Consider the following 16,924-nt stretch of genomic DNA (forward strand, 5'->3'; position numbering starts at 1 on the left):
GAGGCCGGTGCTGTGAGGTTTAACAAGGCCAGTGGTGGTTCCTGCACTTGGATCACATCAACTCCATGCAGTGCTACAGGCTGGGGGAAGAGTGACTGGAGAGTGGCCCAGGAGGAAAGGACCTGGGAATGCTGATTGACAACTGGCTGAACGTGAGCCAGAGTGTGCCCAGGTGGCCAAGAAGGCCAATGGCATCCTGGTCTTTATCAGAAATCGTGTGGCCAGCAGAACCAGGGCAGTGATTGTCCCCCTGTGTGTCCAAAAAGGGCAGAGCTGAAGGGTCTAGGAAGCAGGTTATATGAGAAGGGTCACAGTTTGGATGAAAGAGCTGGGGTTGTTTAGGCTGGAGAAAAGGAGGCTCATGGGAAACTTTATCACTCTCTATAATAGTCTGAAAGGATGGTGTAGCAAGGTAGGTGTTAGTCTCTTCTCCTAGTCAGCTAATGACAGGACAAGAGGAAATGGCCTCAAACTGCACTGTAGGAAGTTGGGTTTGGACATCAAGAAGAATTTTTTCATTGAAGGGGTTGTTAGATACTCGAATGGACTGTCCAGGGAAGCGGGAGAGTCACCACCCCAGATGGTGTTCAGGAAAGGACTAAATGTGGCACTTAGTGCTATGGTTTACCTCACATGGTGGTGTTCAGTCAAAGGGTGCACTTGATGATCCAGAGGTCTTTTCCAACATTAATGTTTCTATGAGTCTATAATTTCGATACACTTGACAGATAAATGATATTCCTGTCATGAGAGGATTTCTGAGATTTAGAAACATGTTCTCAACCTTTTCCAAGATGAAATCCAAACCTTTTAAATTTCATCACACAGAGAGACAAAGGCAGAAGCCTGGCAGGTGGGGACTTCACCAGTAGGTAAGAGACCCTTTCTCTGTCACTTCCATGTCAAAGAAAGATACAACCATCCCACAGTCATTCTTTGTTCTGTGTTAAGGAATTAGTCAAATCTTCACTCTATCAATTTATTGCAGCATGACGGTGTCCTGTACACTTTCCTTTGTTCTCCCCACATCTCTGACCAAAGCTGCAGTGGTCCTAGCTGGCAAAGGCCAACCTGTTAAACTTTCTGAAGATGCTTTCTAGATTTTTAACTATGAAATGTGTTTTCCTCTTGAAAATCATGAAAAAAATGTTCACTAAATTGGATTTCAGTCAATGGAAGTTGTAAACACAATTTTTGATGAGTTTCCTGGTTGCAGATATGCCACCAGGTTTTGGCTGTCACAACCCTAACAGATTAATAAAAAATAATGTAATAGCCCAATTAATTTTTTAGTTATTAAGTAGAAGAAAATTCTTCAATCTCTGCTTTCACTAGTAAAGCAAATATTACAATTTAAATTATGCTACTCAGTTAATTTGAAAACTAGAGCCTTATGCTTTTTTAAACAAGATTTAAAATATTTTTTACTTATTTTTAAAGCAAAACTGTAGTATTTAACTTTCTAAAGAATGGAAGAGTGGAAAAAATTACAGTAAATATGCGATATATTATGATATGTGAGATGTATTGTTTCATTATGTCGTATTTCTGTTTAATCATTCCCATATTTAGAAACTGCTCTAAATTAAGTATCTTGAAATATAGTAAAAAATATTTACAGTTAAGAGATTTCCATGAGTATACATTTTGAGTAAATTAATCAACATGATTTTTAAAATGTATTTAATACACAGCATTATGAAGTAAACTTCCTATAGATGCTTTCCGTGATTTCACTTTTCCAGTCTAGAGCTCAGCATGCTGTTCTGTAAAGTCACCAGTCTTAACCCTCTTTGAGTGGGTTAAAAACAACTGAAATTCACCTTGTTTATTCATCTTTTTTCTTCCGGTTAATAACAGTTTAAGGAGTGGCTTTGGACTAAGCACAGAAAGTAAAGGTCTTTGCCAATTCATTTGGGAGTAGTGTTTTATCTAGTGCTCCCCCTTTACACTTGGTTGCAAGGTGTCAAGTCTGCATGATGAATTTCCAGAACTGTCGGTTATCATTTCACCTACCTTTCCCTTCCTTGCTTTTGTGGCTTTCTTGTTTCTGGATGTAAATATCAGTTACACTGATGTAGGCAATATCATCTTTCTCAGAATGAACCAGGGGAAATTGCTAGTTTTTCAGTTCCTAACAGAAACAAACTCTTTCTGTAAAAGATTGCAGTTCAGCAGTGAAGGACCTGAATGACCAAAGGTGAAGCCTAGTGTGGACAGAGATCCTGTTTATCTTCATCTCCTCTCTGTTTTTTTGGTATGCTAGTCTGAAATTTATTTGTTGGGCTTGTAGATTTTTATCTACAGATTATTTTGCTCTTCTTTGGGATGGTATCTCTGCTTCAATTGGTTGTTGCATTTTCAGTCTGTCCCTGGGAATCTTCAGGAAGAGTGAGACAGGATTATGCAAACAGGTACCAATTTTTGAAAATAAAATAAGAAGCATCTGCTAAATTTCTGAGCTTGTTGAAATAAATTTTTTTGCTCCTCAAAAAAACTGGAGTATTCTGTCTGCATATCAAACAGCAATGGGCATGAAAGGACAAGGTTTTTTAGCAGCCAGCATTTGCTTAAATTTGAGTAAAACCATTTGTTACCAATACAAGTCAGTTTCCTTGTTCCCCAAAGTGTTCTTCTTTACATAGAGCATTTTTTTCTGCAAATTATGAACTGAGTGAAATCCTTCTAAAAGCAAGAAAATTAGTATTTGTTAAAATTTCAATGCATTAAGAAGGGGATTATAATACAGCCATAATAATCTTACATTTTTAAAATATTGGTCTTTTTATGCTATTGTAGTAGCCTCTCCTTAAAAAATTGAGAAAGTTTCTTGTTGACAAAATATGAATTTTTTATACTGTTACGCCTCAACGCTGTCAGATTATCAAATATAGTTTCTCAGCAGATATATCTTGTATTTGTATTTACAGAACGTATATGTGCCACAGTAACCATATTTGAAAGTTTAATCCTTTAAAATATTTACATTGGGTTTTCAACATCCATAATGGAAAGGCTTTGTAAATTGAAATAAAAAGGTGACATATAAAGAGAGGGAACAAGTAGCTGATCACGTGAACAGCAGGGTATTTTTAGTAGATGCATTTCTAACGTGTAATCATAGGCAGGTAAGTCGTATGCATTTCCTGAATGAATATATCTTTGGCACTCTGATTATAACATACTTCCTTCTTCGATATTCTTGAAAAATTAAATTAAGACTCAAAAGAATTAAATTCAATCCACAATTACTGAGTTATTTTATATTACTGAAAAGATGTAATCCTTGGAGTACTTACCTCCAAGCACTTAGCTTAGACAGTGTTACTGACCCCATTCTTTCATAAAATCAGCCCTCTTGAATGCCTACTTCATTGCTCTGTTACTTGCATGGTTATAGGTATGTATGTGTGCATATATAGGTATAAAAAAGTATGTTCTATGCATATGTATGTGAAATATATGCATTTGCACAATTAGTGCATTTGCACATTTCTTAGTTCAGAATGTCAGATAAGCAACTTCATGCATGCAGTAGATGTTATGGGCCTAGTCTAAAGAAGAAAATAATGGGGACCGCCCAGCAAGCTTTTTACTGGTACACTGAGAATTTTTCTCTGTGTCTCTGCAAACAGATTTAACTTCTTTACTTTCTACAATTCAATAAAGAGAAACAAAAGCATTACAAAAAATTGTTATGTGTAGCGATTTATATAAATGGATATATTGATGCTATTTATAAGCAAGGAGAGCACAAGAGCACAATCAATACATTGCTAAGGAAACCTGAGCTGGAATCACTTGATCTTCCTGGGTTACTGAATACTTCCTCCTTGCACTCTGTTAGCTTGTGGATGTGCAAGCCAACAACACTTCCTCTCTTGCTTCTTATTTATGAGGAGAAACAGAAGCTCTCCCCTCTGACCCTCATCTAAGGTGTAAGCTGACCAGCAGAAAACTTTAGTGATTTCTGTATTTATCTGTGCTAATGTGTTTTGCTTTATCTATCTGAAAAATACACTACTGTTTTTTTCCCCTTGATTAGCCACATGCAACACAGAAAGGAACAGTATACAGAGAAAAGTGTTTAAGTGATTTACATCATGTTCACACAGTATGTCACCTACATTGTTTGATATTTCAGCATATTCTGAAAATATATTTATTTTTAATTATCTACATTCACAAGTTATTGTTGGCTTGAAAATTTTTGGTGCTACCCTAAACATTACAAAGGCAATGGCATTTTATTCTAAACATGTGCTTTTTTTTAAACATCAATAGTATACTAAAATTGGGCATTCTGGACACTTGAATTCATCTTTTTATGTTTAAGTGAACTCTAAGCAAAATATAGGTGGTGCTATAATGGATTGCTTCAAATAATTCCTATATCCTTTTAAAATGCTGATTTTATTTAATGTTCCAAGATATATCAGACTGAAATAAAACATATACCACCTCTTGTGGTATATGTTTTGGTATTCAAGAGGCGGGGATGACTTGGGAGTCTGACTGATGATCACAACCGATTTATTTGGCCCAACATGGCATTTATATAGGACCTCTTAAGACTACAATCATCCAATGACCTTAAACATTGCCTTATACAGTAACATACTGTTCTTGCTAACCAATAATATCACAGTTCACCATATATGGATATCCCTCCTTTCCTTTACCTGAGTTACTTTTTGCTGAACTCTGCACTGGTCATGTGCTAACACTTCCTGCTCCTGTTGTCCTGTGTTTCATCTTATATCCTGTTTCCACAACCCGTATCCACAACCTCTGAATTTGAAATTTTTTTTGTAAGAGCTGTGTTACTAATGATTTGAACCAACAGAAGTGTACAAGTTGGCTGTTCAATTGGTGAACCTTGCATTTTGAAAGTAATTCCTGATGGTAATTTTATTCATATTCACGTTACTTTAACTGGCTAGTTAGATTTGTGTCAATTACTATTGCCAGAACAATTGGCACATAGTTTTGATATGCTAGTAAAAAGATCTATTTTGGACAAAATTTTTACTAGTATACATTGACTTTTTCCACTTAAACACAAACAGCTAGTTTCTCATCCCATTTAGAAAAATAAACATGTGTTACAGCCTTCTTCCTTACAGTCCAGTAAGTCTTTTAAAAAACTATATTATCCCCAGACTTAAAGCAGCAAACTGGAAAAATTTCTCATTTAATAAGGGACCAGATGCTGGTCAAGCTCACTTCATAGATTTTTAATTCATAGATGCTGTTAAGTGAATATACATTATTGGATCTGCATAAATGTTTTAAAAGTAGATTACTTTTGGATAAAATGAAAATGTATTAGGATAACCTCTTATAAAGTGAACACTAGAGAACGTCCAGACTGTATGATATTGAAGATTTTTACCAGTGCTAGTGTTTAAGATTCAATGAAATATGCTGAGAGGTATGAAATCACTATCTTCAAAAAGAATCTGCTGATTTATTGTTAAACTTCCGTTAGCCAATAACTGCTTTGAATGTACTTAATTTAGAATTTTCAGTTATTGTCCTTGTCTTAGGCTAATATGATTTTATGGTGCACAGACTCTGAAATTTACCTCCCTTCTCCCTGTCTACAGATAAGGAGAGAAATGCAAAAAAGATGTAAGTGAAAGAAATAACATTTTACTAAAAGAAAACAGCAACAACAAAGAAAACAACAAAAATCTCTAGATACACAGGTGCTGAGTCAACTGGTTTCTCTGAGAACAAAGAAAACAAGATGGCTGCCACCCAGGCAGGTCCTGTGCCCCAGAGGACAAAGACAAGATGGTAGAGAGGCTCTCCTGGCTAAACCTTCCCCTCGGGAAGAAAAAAAAAACAGGAATGCAGGGGGCTATGATATGATTCTGGTGGGAGATGTGCTGGTGTTGTCTGACGCAGGTACTGGCCTGCAGTGCCAGTTTTCCATGTTCCCTCTGTGTGACAGTGGGGTGCAGCTCTGGGATGTCACTCCTACTGCTTGCTACCTCTTCCTGCCCCCTGCTGGATTCCCTTTCAGCTCAGACATACTCAGCTGGTTTTTGGGATACAAAGTAGACGGGGTTGACTGATGAGGTGGTTAAAAAATGGTTTATTGCAAAATCAGTCTCATGGAAGGGTGAGACTGTAAGGTTGTTACATCCATTCATGCCATCACATCAGAAGCTGTACATACATCAGAAGGCGTTGTAATTTTACATGTTTTACATTTTACAATGTCTTTTATAAATTTCTTATCCAATCAGCTACATCCACAAAGCTTGCTAGCATCTTCATAAACCAATTGTTAATTGCTGCATTTTACACGATTTGCTGCAATGCCTCTCTTTTTATCTCATCATATAACTCTACAGAAATAGAATAACTCTTATTGCTGTATCTTCTGCTTTTTACTAACTCTATAACAAGTTCTATTGCTAAACTTTAAAATTTTCTACTATCTTGCTTAACATATTTAGTCACTTATATGAGGCATATTTCTAATTGCTTAAAACATATTTCTGCTTAAACTATGAATCTTTATTCTTATTTTGTGTCAGTTTCACTGTTCCATTCTGAACCTTCAAACCTTCTCCAAGGTCTTAGGTCAAACATTGTATCCATGGTGGTCTTTGGTAAATACAGATCCCATTGTTTGAAGGTTCCACCACCCATTGCGTTCAGCATGGTTTCTAACAATCCATTGCACTGTTTGGCTTTCCCAAGGGCTCATGGGTGATAGGGAATGTGATACACTCTCTGATTACGATGTTCTCTACCCCAGGTGTCCATGATGTTCTTTTTAACAGGAGTCCCATTGTCTTATTCAATTCTTTCTGGGGTGCCATGTTCCCACAGGAGAGGCTTGAGGCACAGGGTAGATCTCCAGCCATCCAGTGGTTGCTTCTATGATTGTGAGTACATAGCGCCTGCCTTGGCAGGTTTGCTGCAGTATGATATAATCCATCTGACAGGCCTCTCCAGAGTTATATTTAGCCCATTGTATCCTGTACTAATGGGTTTTACCTGCTTGGCCTGCTTTGATGCAGCACATGTTTCATAATCAGGGATTACCTGGGATATGGTGTCCATGGTTAAGTCCATCCTTCAGTCACAAATCCATCAATATGTTGCATCTCTTCCCTCATGACTTGAGGCACTTCATGACCTGGGCCCACCAAACTAGAAATAACTCTCCCTTCTGTTGCCAGTCCAGGTCTGCCTTTAATTTTGGAAGCCCAATCCACTTATTTGTTGTTGCAATGCTCCTCATTAGCCCAATTCATAGGCATCTAGGCATCCACACGAAACTTCTGTGGTCAGCTTCTCTACCCAAGCAGCAATGTCCAGTCAGACTTTTGCAGCCTCAACAAATTTCCTTCTTCAATGCCAATTGGCCTTTCCCCATCATTCCAGCCACCCCCATAGAGTGTTTGCTACCATCTACAAGTCAGTATAGAGGTATAGTGTTGGCCACTTCTCCCAGCTGGCAATATCCAAAGCCAGATGGGTTTTCAGCTCTGCATTCTGGCTTGATCCACCTTGTCCTTTAGTACTTTCTGTGACTTGCTGCTTAGACTCCAATATGGCAGCTTTCCATTTTTGACTTGTCTCTAATAAGGCAGGAACTGTCAGTGAAGAGAGTGTGTTGCCTCTTACTTGCTCGTGGCTGGTTATATGGTGAGGCCTCCTCAGCATGTGCCACCTAATCCTCTTCCTCTTCAGATGATAGTCCAAAACACTCACCTTCAGGCCAGTTTGTGATAATTTCCAAGATCCCTGAATGATTAAGATTTCTCATCTGAACTTGCTGTGTGATCAGAGTGATCTGCTTACTCCAGGTAGCATTGTTGGCATGATGTGTTGAAGAGATGTTCCCCTTGAACATTCTCCCTAGAACTCCCCATGGTCATCTTACTGGGCAACTGGATTTGGACTTATTTAGCCCCTCCTTTGGACAGGGGCGACTGCTACTGGCTTAGGCTGCTCATCTTGTTTAACTGCAGCCTGAGTGACTGTGGTGTCTACCAATTTGCTCTCCTTCCCTTCTGGTTGAAGCTGCTGCTGTATGGTAACAAGAAGCATGCAGGTAAGCATTAACTAGGGCCCAGCACAGAGCAGTAAGTTGCCCCTTTCTGAACGGACACAGCAATTTTATTTCAATTATTCTGCTACCTTATCAGAGTTTTATATTTGTTTAGAGGGAGGCTTCCAAACTAAACTCCCTGACCAGTATGAGACAGAGCAGGCTTTCATGCTGAGGGTAGTAGATATATCATGGAGGAGTTCCAGAAGGAGGCAAAAACCTGATGGCTCTCTGGCATTGACCCCCTCTCCACAGCAGACAAACAGCTGGACTGGAGCCTCTTGGTGTTTTTCTCCCTGGGTCAGCTCCCCAAGGCTTGGGGCTGGAATGAGGCAGCCCGGCTCCAGCCAGTCCCACTCCTGCAGTCTTGGACCACCAGCTGTTCAGTTCACTCAGGGCAGATGAAAGATTGCTGCTGCAGCTTCTCCAAGCCAGAGGAGGGAAAAGCTTTTCTGCCTGGGCCAACAAACCCAAACTGCACAGTGCCATGGAATGCTTGGGCAGTGAGGCTTCAAAAATGCCCAGCAAAAGCCCAAAGCTCCCCCCTCCCCAGTCCCACACACTACCAATCCTAGGCTTTAAAGATACAGTAATCAATTTTGGGCATAAAGCAGAGGACTATGGAAGAGGCTATCATCATAAATCAATCCAAGACACCTCCCTAGAAGTCTCCATCTGACTCCAGATGTGTTGTAGCCTGTATAGAGGAGATAGAGCAGAACCAGCAAGGAGAATATGGCGTCCTGTTGTGCCAGTGCATGTGACCTCAGGATCGGGCCAGCTGGGAGTTGTGTGGCAGAAGAAATAGGGATGAGAACAACGAGAATGTCTGAAAAATAGACAACTTTAATAATGAGCAAAAATAACAAAGGAAGGAAAAGGTGTACACTGTATGGGATGATCCTTGAAGACAAGACAATGGGGTGAACTCAACAATATATCTGAGGGCAGAGAACCAATCATCAGCAGGAACTAAAAACATACCCATGTATGGAAAATGTATGTAACCAATCAGAAACAAGAACTAGAAACATTGCCTAATATGGAATAACAATGTTAACATAATAACTCCCATGATTCCATGCTTCTCACCATAACCCAACTAGATGTTTCATTTCTTAATATCCTGCATCCCCCAAGGCCTTAAGTTGATGCCTCCATTATTGATGAAGGCTAGCGTCTTATCCATCCCAGTTGAACTTCTAATTCAACCGAATTGGAGACATCGGACTTATTCTCTGCATAGCATGACTGGCCTCCGCCACAAACACATGAGAAATCCAACAACTTCTCGCTCCTTGCCAAACTCCTACACTACCCCTATTAGGCCTCATTCTAGCCGCAACCAGAAAATCCGCTCAATTTGGCCTCCACCCATGCCTCCCAGCTGTGATAGAAGGACCAACCCCCGTATCCACCCTATTCCACTCTAGCACAATAGTAGTAGCCGGAATCTTCCTACTCATCCAAACTCACCCCCTATTTGGCAACAACCAAACTACCCTAACCCTGTGCCTATGCCTGGGGGCCCTATCCACCGTAGCATCCAGAGGGAATTCAGCTTTCTCAAGAAGTGATGTGGACCTGAAGGAGGTGAAAGGCAAAAGGAAAAATCATCTTCTCCTCTTCCCCCAACAGGCTGTGTGTGATTATTAATAAACCCCCAGGCACAGCAACCCAGATCAGGACAGGAAAACAATGATGAATACAATTACCAAACGATCTTCATTGTCTTTGATGTTATCATTCCATAAACTGGTAACACAAACTGTATCAACTGTATCTTGGTTCCTCTCCCTGATCTGAAGAACAGCACTATCATGGGCAGATCCTTCCACATATTTGGATGCGTATACAAGGTTAGGTGCCACAGTGCCATGATCAGACCAAGCAATGTGGTAACCAGGGAGTTCTGTACCCAATATAGAAATTATTTGGTCAAATTTGTTATTTTTTCACTTCCTCTCTTGACCTCCTTTTAGCTTGGTGCCAAATATGTCTTAGTTTAAGGAAATTTTATAGGGCAGAGACTCTGCAATAACTTCCCTCCCCTTAGTTTTCAACCTATACCCTCTACCAATGAGGGGAGACAAATGCAAAGAGGTATGTGAAAAAGAAAAAGCAGTTTACTAAAATAAAACAGCAGGAAATATAGAGGCAAACACTTAAGCCCTCACCCATAAATGCAGAGGAGGTCCCTTGAATTGTCCTGGGGAACACAGACAAAATGGTGTCAATTCCACTCTCTGCGCCATGTGGCCAAGACAGGGCACAAAGGCAACAACACACTAAATGAGCATCCATGGTTCCAAAACTGCCTTCTGTCCCAGGTAACAATGGGAGTGGTGAAAAATAGAACCTAGAAAACATATTTTTCTCCTAAAGGAGTCAGTGCTGTTGAAACACTGGAAGAAACTTCTCAGGAGATGTAGGGCCAACCCCCTCAGCAGCTGGAAACTTGTGGAGAAGCTCCAACTCTTGACGACAGGCAGCTGTCCTGAGCAGAAGCAGCAGAAAGTCCAGGGAAAGAAACATCTCCCTGGGCTCCAAAAGCCGTGGTTGCTATAGCAACTGTGGCAAGGGTCGCTGTCTGTCATTTTTTTTATCAGTTCCTGGGAAGCTGAGGCTAGCAGCCTGTCAGAGCGCCCCATTTTCTGATATTCTCAAGAGTCTGGAAAGGACGAAACAGAGAGCTCCATGTGTCTGTTCCCATCACCCTTCCCCTTTCCGTGAACTGGGGTAAAACACAAAGGTTCTGCTTCCAACTCTGGGTCTTAAAGAGATAGTAAACTACCTTGCACAGATTGATGTAAAGAAGATATGGAATACATGATTTTGGGTCACCCAAATATGCTACATAATGCTACAATCTACCTCCTATCTCTGTAACTATGACAGTCTTTCTAAGCAAACAGCTCCTCTAGGTAAAAATATGCAACAAATCAAATTAATTAAAATTAATTAGTTCAGCTCATGTAATAGTGTTTCTGAATAATGCTGAGGACCATAAATTCAAATTAAGGCATGCAAAACATCTTCCTAGGTTTGAAGAGAAGATATACATTACCAAAAGGAAAAGGGGAAGCCAGTCACCCTGTTAAACACCATTCACTGGGGATGCTTGCAAAAGTGATTGCACTGAAGGCTCATACAGCCAGATTTTATATCATAAACCAGAGAATGAAGCAGACAGAGCAATTAATTGTACCTAATGCTAATATGCACATAAGGTTAAGTATGATAGCAGTCACATATGAGTGGGGTAATAGGAAGCTAATTATGGCAAAACCTTGACCATAGGCATTCAGTGCTTATAATTTTATTCATAGTATGCTTTGCTTGTTCAGATACTCCTTCAGGCAATGATATGGGTTGTCAGATTCAGTTTTCAAGGTAAAGGTGGCAAGTATATGTGCTAATTTATGTATGGTCTTTGAACATATTTTTTCCTAATTGTTTTTTAACAATGAGATTGTGCTAACAGAGCACTTGCTCCTTCTGGTTTTAGTAAGCTTTAAAATAGATACAAAGTATACACCATGCTCTATTGCCAAAATTAGCTGTTCTCTTCTTCCAAATATAAGGAATGAAATATAGTCGTTCCACCATTCTGTATTATATTTGTTTTATTCACCAATCTAAACTTGTATATGACTTTGAGTTTTGCAATATGAATGAGGGCCTAAGAAGTGTGGGGACAGGACTAAAGTATTGCTCCTGACAGTTTCCTAAAAGCAGTCCTTGTTTGGCTCATTTTTTACATCTACTTTTCTGCATCATTCTATGGCTCATTTATAACCTATTCGTTTTTATACTTGATAATGTGATTTCTAGTTTTAGTATTGGTGTTTTACCTTCTGTCTTCAAGTGGTCTGAATTGGAAGCCTACACTCTATTATCTACTTAGAAGAGAATGAGATTAATATTAAAAGGATATCAAACTCTTAAAATATCCACAGAACTTGTAAAAGAAGTGACCATTGTGTAGGCATAATTGCAGTGATACAAAGTTTACCTGACTACATATCAACACTCTTGCAGCTTTTTTTATCCGGATTTTCTTTAACAGAATACTGCATGACTTGTAAGGTTTTATATTTGACTACTACTACTACTAAAAAAAAAGCATCTTCACAGTCCTTCACTTTTGCAGTCTTAGTGACACTAGCTCTTAATCCTAAACTAGAAATGAGTATTCACATGGGGAAGGAAAAATCTGATGTCATCTATTTTTGGTTAGATTGTTATACTTGATGGTTAAAGAAGCAAAAGAGCTGGTCAGTTTTGTAGTATTTTGTAAAATAGTACTGTCAGTACCAGAGAATTATGACAACTCACATTAAATATTTGGGTTGGACTTCATGTGGTGATATTTCACTGCAAACTTAGAGAGTATTGAGAGCATCTGCTCAACTTCCAAAATGTTTGTTAGCTCTTCCACTTTTTCTCTGCAAGTTTTACAAAGTTTCCACCTCTACTAATGTGTGTTTGACACATAAAATGTAAAAAAAAAGTACTGTTGCAGTAAATATAAGATTTTGTAGTATCTTTGACAATTTGTGTCAATTGCCTCATGCCCATGCCAAGTTCTGTGTGGCAAGGTTTTTGGGGGTTGTATTTTGCATGATTCAGTAATCTCAACTGGAGTCACCATGGCTGGGGAGGGCAATGAATTGATAAAAACAAGTTCTGTATTTTTTTACTTGTTCTAAAGACTTATTTAAAGCACATTAAGAATTAATAAAATGTTTTTTCTTTCAGGTGGGAGATGAAAGAAGATGCAGATCTTGAAGATGAGGAGGACATTATGGTGGAACACTTAAAAAATGTTTATTTGACACAAAGGACTCCTGTGTCAGAGGATAAAGAAGAACAATTACCTTGACAGGTTTTGGGTAGCACCTTTCTTCTGTATTCAACAAGATTAAGTTAATGTCATAACTCACAGCACTAGAAAGCTCAGAAATATGTATCTTGAGTAAAAAGTTTTAAATTAGAGAGTGTTCCCTTGTTATTGTCTGGTCACCCTATCCAGAAAGCAATTGTTCACATATGCATAAGGTGAGGAACAGTACAGGAAAGTGTCAGTGTCACAAACAAGGAGGTTGTACCTCAATACTGCAGAGGCAAAAACCTGAATGACAAACTAAGAATTGTTTCAAAAATACAAGATTCACTCTGAAAATAATGCAATTTTAGACACAAGCTAAGCAAATGTTTCTGGTTTCCATTCCCCACTTTGGAGTTGGAGACAGCCTGCCCTCAGTTTGTGTAACTCAAGGACATTTTCCTTCCTTTGGTGCTTGTTTATTACATCACCCAAAATACATGAAAAAGGAAAGGTATAGACTACATAGCTACAGTCCTTTTTGAGTTGCTCTGGGATGAGTATGCTTGGCCATTATTCCAAATCAAAAATGCATCAGCGTTACTGCATTCACAAATACTTACTTAACATTCAGTGTATTTTATGGCTTAAAAAACACATATTAGGGAAATTTTAGAAGATTTGAGAACCATCTTTTTATTTAAAATAATTATTTGCATGCAGTGCTCACAGGATTATCTTAAAAGTGAATTGAGAAAATAATATTTTTTTAATAAATACAGTAAAATTTAATATTCAAAGTAATCCTGGTTTGATATTCAAAATTTTCTGAATATTATGTATTTTTCTGAATACTAAATATTTTTCTTACACACTGGTTAAAACTATCAGCATTTTTAATACAGAAGGTCTGATTAGTATCTCTTAAGCTGTACAGAAATAATACATAATTTTTCTGTAAGTTTCCTTCTTTAGAAGTCCAATGGAACTACTTTTTCTACCTGATGAAGGACTCTGTCAGGATCTTGCTAAGGGTGCAATCTGAGCAGAGTTATTTGTGTCCCTAGCATATCTTCACACATATGCTATTACAGACATAACTGAGACTACTTCAGTAGGATGAAGGCATGCTTTTTTCCCCTAAAGGTTTCAGCAACATCATGGGTAATCATATTACTAATGCTGATTTAGGGTCTTATCTGAAATGCTGTTTTTCTCCTCTTAATTGGTCTTTTTTCTTTTCATATAAAACATCAGACCATTTAAAATTAAAATGTGGACAATTGCATCTTACAAATCTCCAAAGATCCTGTTACAACACTGCAACACAAAAGGGCTGTGAGGCACTGTAGCTTAGAAAATGCTAAAAAAATTACTTAAAAAAATGAAGCAGACATTTTCCTCTGCTGCCAGTGTAGTAATTTCAGATCATAAAGGAAGTGATGAAGTGTGAAAACCATTTATCTTTGCTTTGTATTTCACCTTTTAAAGATTAGTGGTGGACTTCAGGTTTAAAACATGTCTACAGGGATCTTCCATGAAAGTAGGTTTGGTATTTTGACAGATAAGGCATACATATTCCAAGCCATACAAATAATGTGTTAGTGTACATGGAAATTTGAGTTCAGAATATTCTCTGCTATTTTATCAAAATCTATTATACATAATTAACTTTTTGTATAGTCACATAAACTGCCTATGTGATGAAACTGATTGAAATACTTCTTGTGAAAATGCTCCCCTTCTGGGAAATACCTACTCTAAAGAGGACAAATTTTCCAATGAATAAGCTAATTGAGAATAAAACCCATCACTTACAATTAAGTGGGAATATCCTACAGTCACTTCCCTGGTCCTGTTGGCCACACAATTTTGGATAAAGGCTGAGATATCATTGGCCTTCTCAGCTACTTGGGCAGACTCTGGTTCATGTTCAGCTGGTTGTTGACCAGCAGTTTTTCTGCAGTGCCATTTTCCAGTCACTCTGCTCCCATACCTGTGGCATTGATTTGAGTTGTTGTGACCCAAGTACAAGTGTTGATCCTCATTCCACTGGCCTCAGCCCACTGACCCAGCTTGTCCTGATCTGTTGTAAAGCCTTCCAACTCTCCAACAGGTCCACACTCCTGTTCAATTTGGTGTCATCTGTAAACTGACTGAGGATGCCCTCTAGTCCCTGGTCCAAATAAAGATAAAAACAAATTTATAAAGATATTAAGCAGTATTGTCTTCAATACTGAGCCTTGGGGAATCCCACTTTTGATTGGCCAATGACTAACATGCATAAGAACATAACAGCATAAAAGCTGAACCTTTGCACAGTATTTTATTTGGATGCTTTTCCTACCCAAACCTATATGTGCATCTTTTATGGTATCTGAGTGCAAACAAATGTGTATTTTAAATTGTACTTGACCCACAATCCTTACTGAGAAATATCAGAGCTGAGAAATATCATACCGGGAAATACCAGATTATTCCTCTTTGGTCTTGCTGACCATGTATCCATTGCAAATAACCCTTAGAGTATAAAAGGGACATCATCTTGGCAATATTACTTAATGCTGAATACACACTTGTCGCAGACATCTTTTTATGAAAATCCTTTTCTTGGGATTTTTTCTTCCTGAGAAGCTGAGAGGCTTCAGGAACAAAATGTAAACAATGGTTATCTGCTGCTGTGGAATGCATCAGGTGGATTTTTGATTGGCCCATCTTGGATGTTTATAATTAATGGCCAATCAAGGCCAAGCTGTCTCAGAGTCCGAGACAGCTGCCTTTTGTTATCATTCTTTCCTTTACATTCTTATCTTAGCTAGTCTTCTGAGATGAAACTTTTCCTTCTATTCTTTTTAGTATAGTTTTAGTGTAATGTATATCATAAAATAATAAATCAAGCCTTCTGAACATGGAGTCAACATTCTCGTCTCTTCCCCCACCTGAAAACCCCTGTGATCACTGTTACACACACTTCTACAACATTCATATTTATTCAATAAAATTACAGTAATAAGAAGAATTTTACAGCTTGCTAAGTAACATGCCATTGATTTGCATGTTACATTTGCATTTACATTTAAAGCAAAGACTGTTTGCTTTAAACGTAAACACTTAATTGAAAATTGAAAGAGCTGACTGTTTTTCCACTGTGTACATGTATTCCATAGATGCTTGTGTGTAAAATTAGGAACACTTTTGTAACTGTAAGACCGCTGCTTTCTTTGGCTTTTCTTCAGAAAACAATAGTTCTATATTCTTTAAAAAGTTTTGCTGATTCTAATATTGATTTAATATTAAATTAATTTTTAAGAATGATGCAATGTCCTGGCTCTTTGACACTACTTATTGATCCAGGAATGTCTCACATGTATGTTTAGCCTAAATAAATGAAAGCAACAGAACTCAGATTTGTTTGCTACAGTGTGTGCCCCAAGTTTCATGACTACTACAATCTGATTATGTTAATTGCTCCTGTAAAGTTGATAAAAAATAAAAACTAAAGTCTGTTGTGTACAACAGACCTTTCTGAGAGGACAAGAGCTGGCCTCACTGTCTCAACTGAATTAGCTCAAAAGGAAGTTATTGCATTTATAGAAATTAATTGGATCAGATAGCACAAACTAGGTTAACTGTACATTATCATTGATGCTCACACCTAATTATTATTTAACAATTAAATATACTTAGCTCCTTTTACAAAATAGGCTTCAATGGGAGACTTCATGGCATGGAATATCTCTAATTAGGTTTGTTTAATGTCCCCTTCAGAATGCTCCAAATCTTAACATCTTTCATCTTTTGAAAGGTAATTAATAAAATTAGAAGCAAGGCAAAATTGAAATTGCATTAATAATAATGAAACTCAAAAAGAGAGGAGAAAGAGAGATATTTTGGGAACAGCTTAACATTTAGACACAGCCCTGTTTTCTAGTGACTGCTGTCCTGACAGACTCCCATAGGACATTCTTTATTCTAGGAGAGGGAATTTGATGTGTATCTATGCTATTTGCTCAGGAAAA

At 38.1% G+C, this 16,924-nt stretch overlaps 1 protein-coding gene across 1 annotated transcript in view; it reads left to right on the forward strand.

Moving 5' to 3' along the window:
* The window catches only part of KIAA0825 (KIAA0825 ortholog), a 238,460-nt gene extending 222,028 nt beyond the window's left edge, over nt 1-16,432 (forward strand). The window contains exon 20 of the mRNA XM_030968119.1: nt 12,839-16,432. Within this exon, the coding sequence (XP_030823979.1) occupies nt 12,839-12,962 (124 nt within the window). The 3' untranslated portion in view covers nt 12,963-16,432. The remainder of the gene's footprint in view (nt 1-12,838) is intronic.
* The last annotated feature ends 492 nt before the right edge of the window (nt 16,433-16,924 follow it).

The sequence above is a fragment of the Camarhynchus parvulus genome, chromosome Z, assembly GCF_901933205.1.
Source record: "Camarhynchus parvulus chromosome Z, STF_HiC, whole genome shotgun sequence".
In the NCBI taxonomy this organism is placed as follows: domain Eukaryota; kingdom Metazoa; phylum Chordata; class Aves; order Passeriformes; family Thraupidae; genus Camarhynchus; species Camarhynchus parvulus.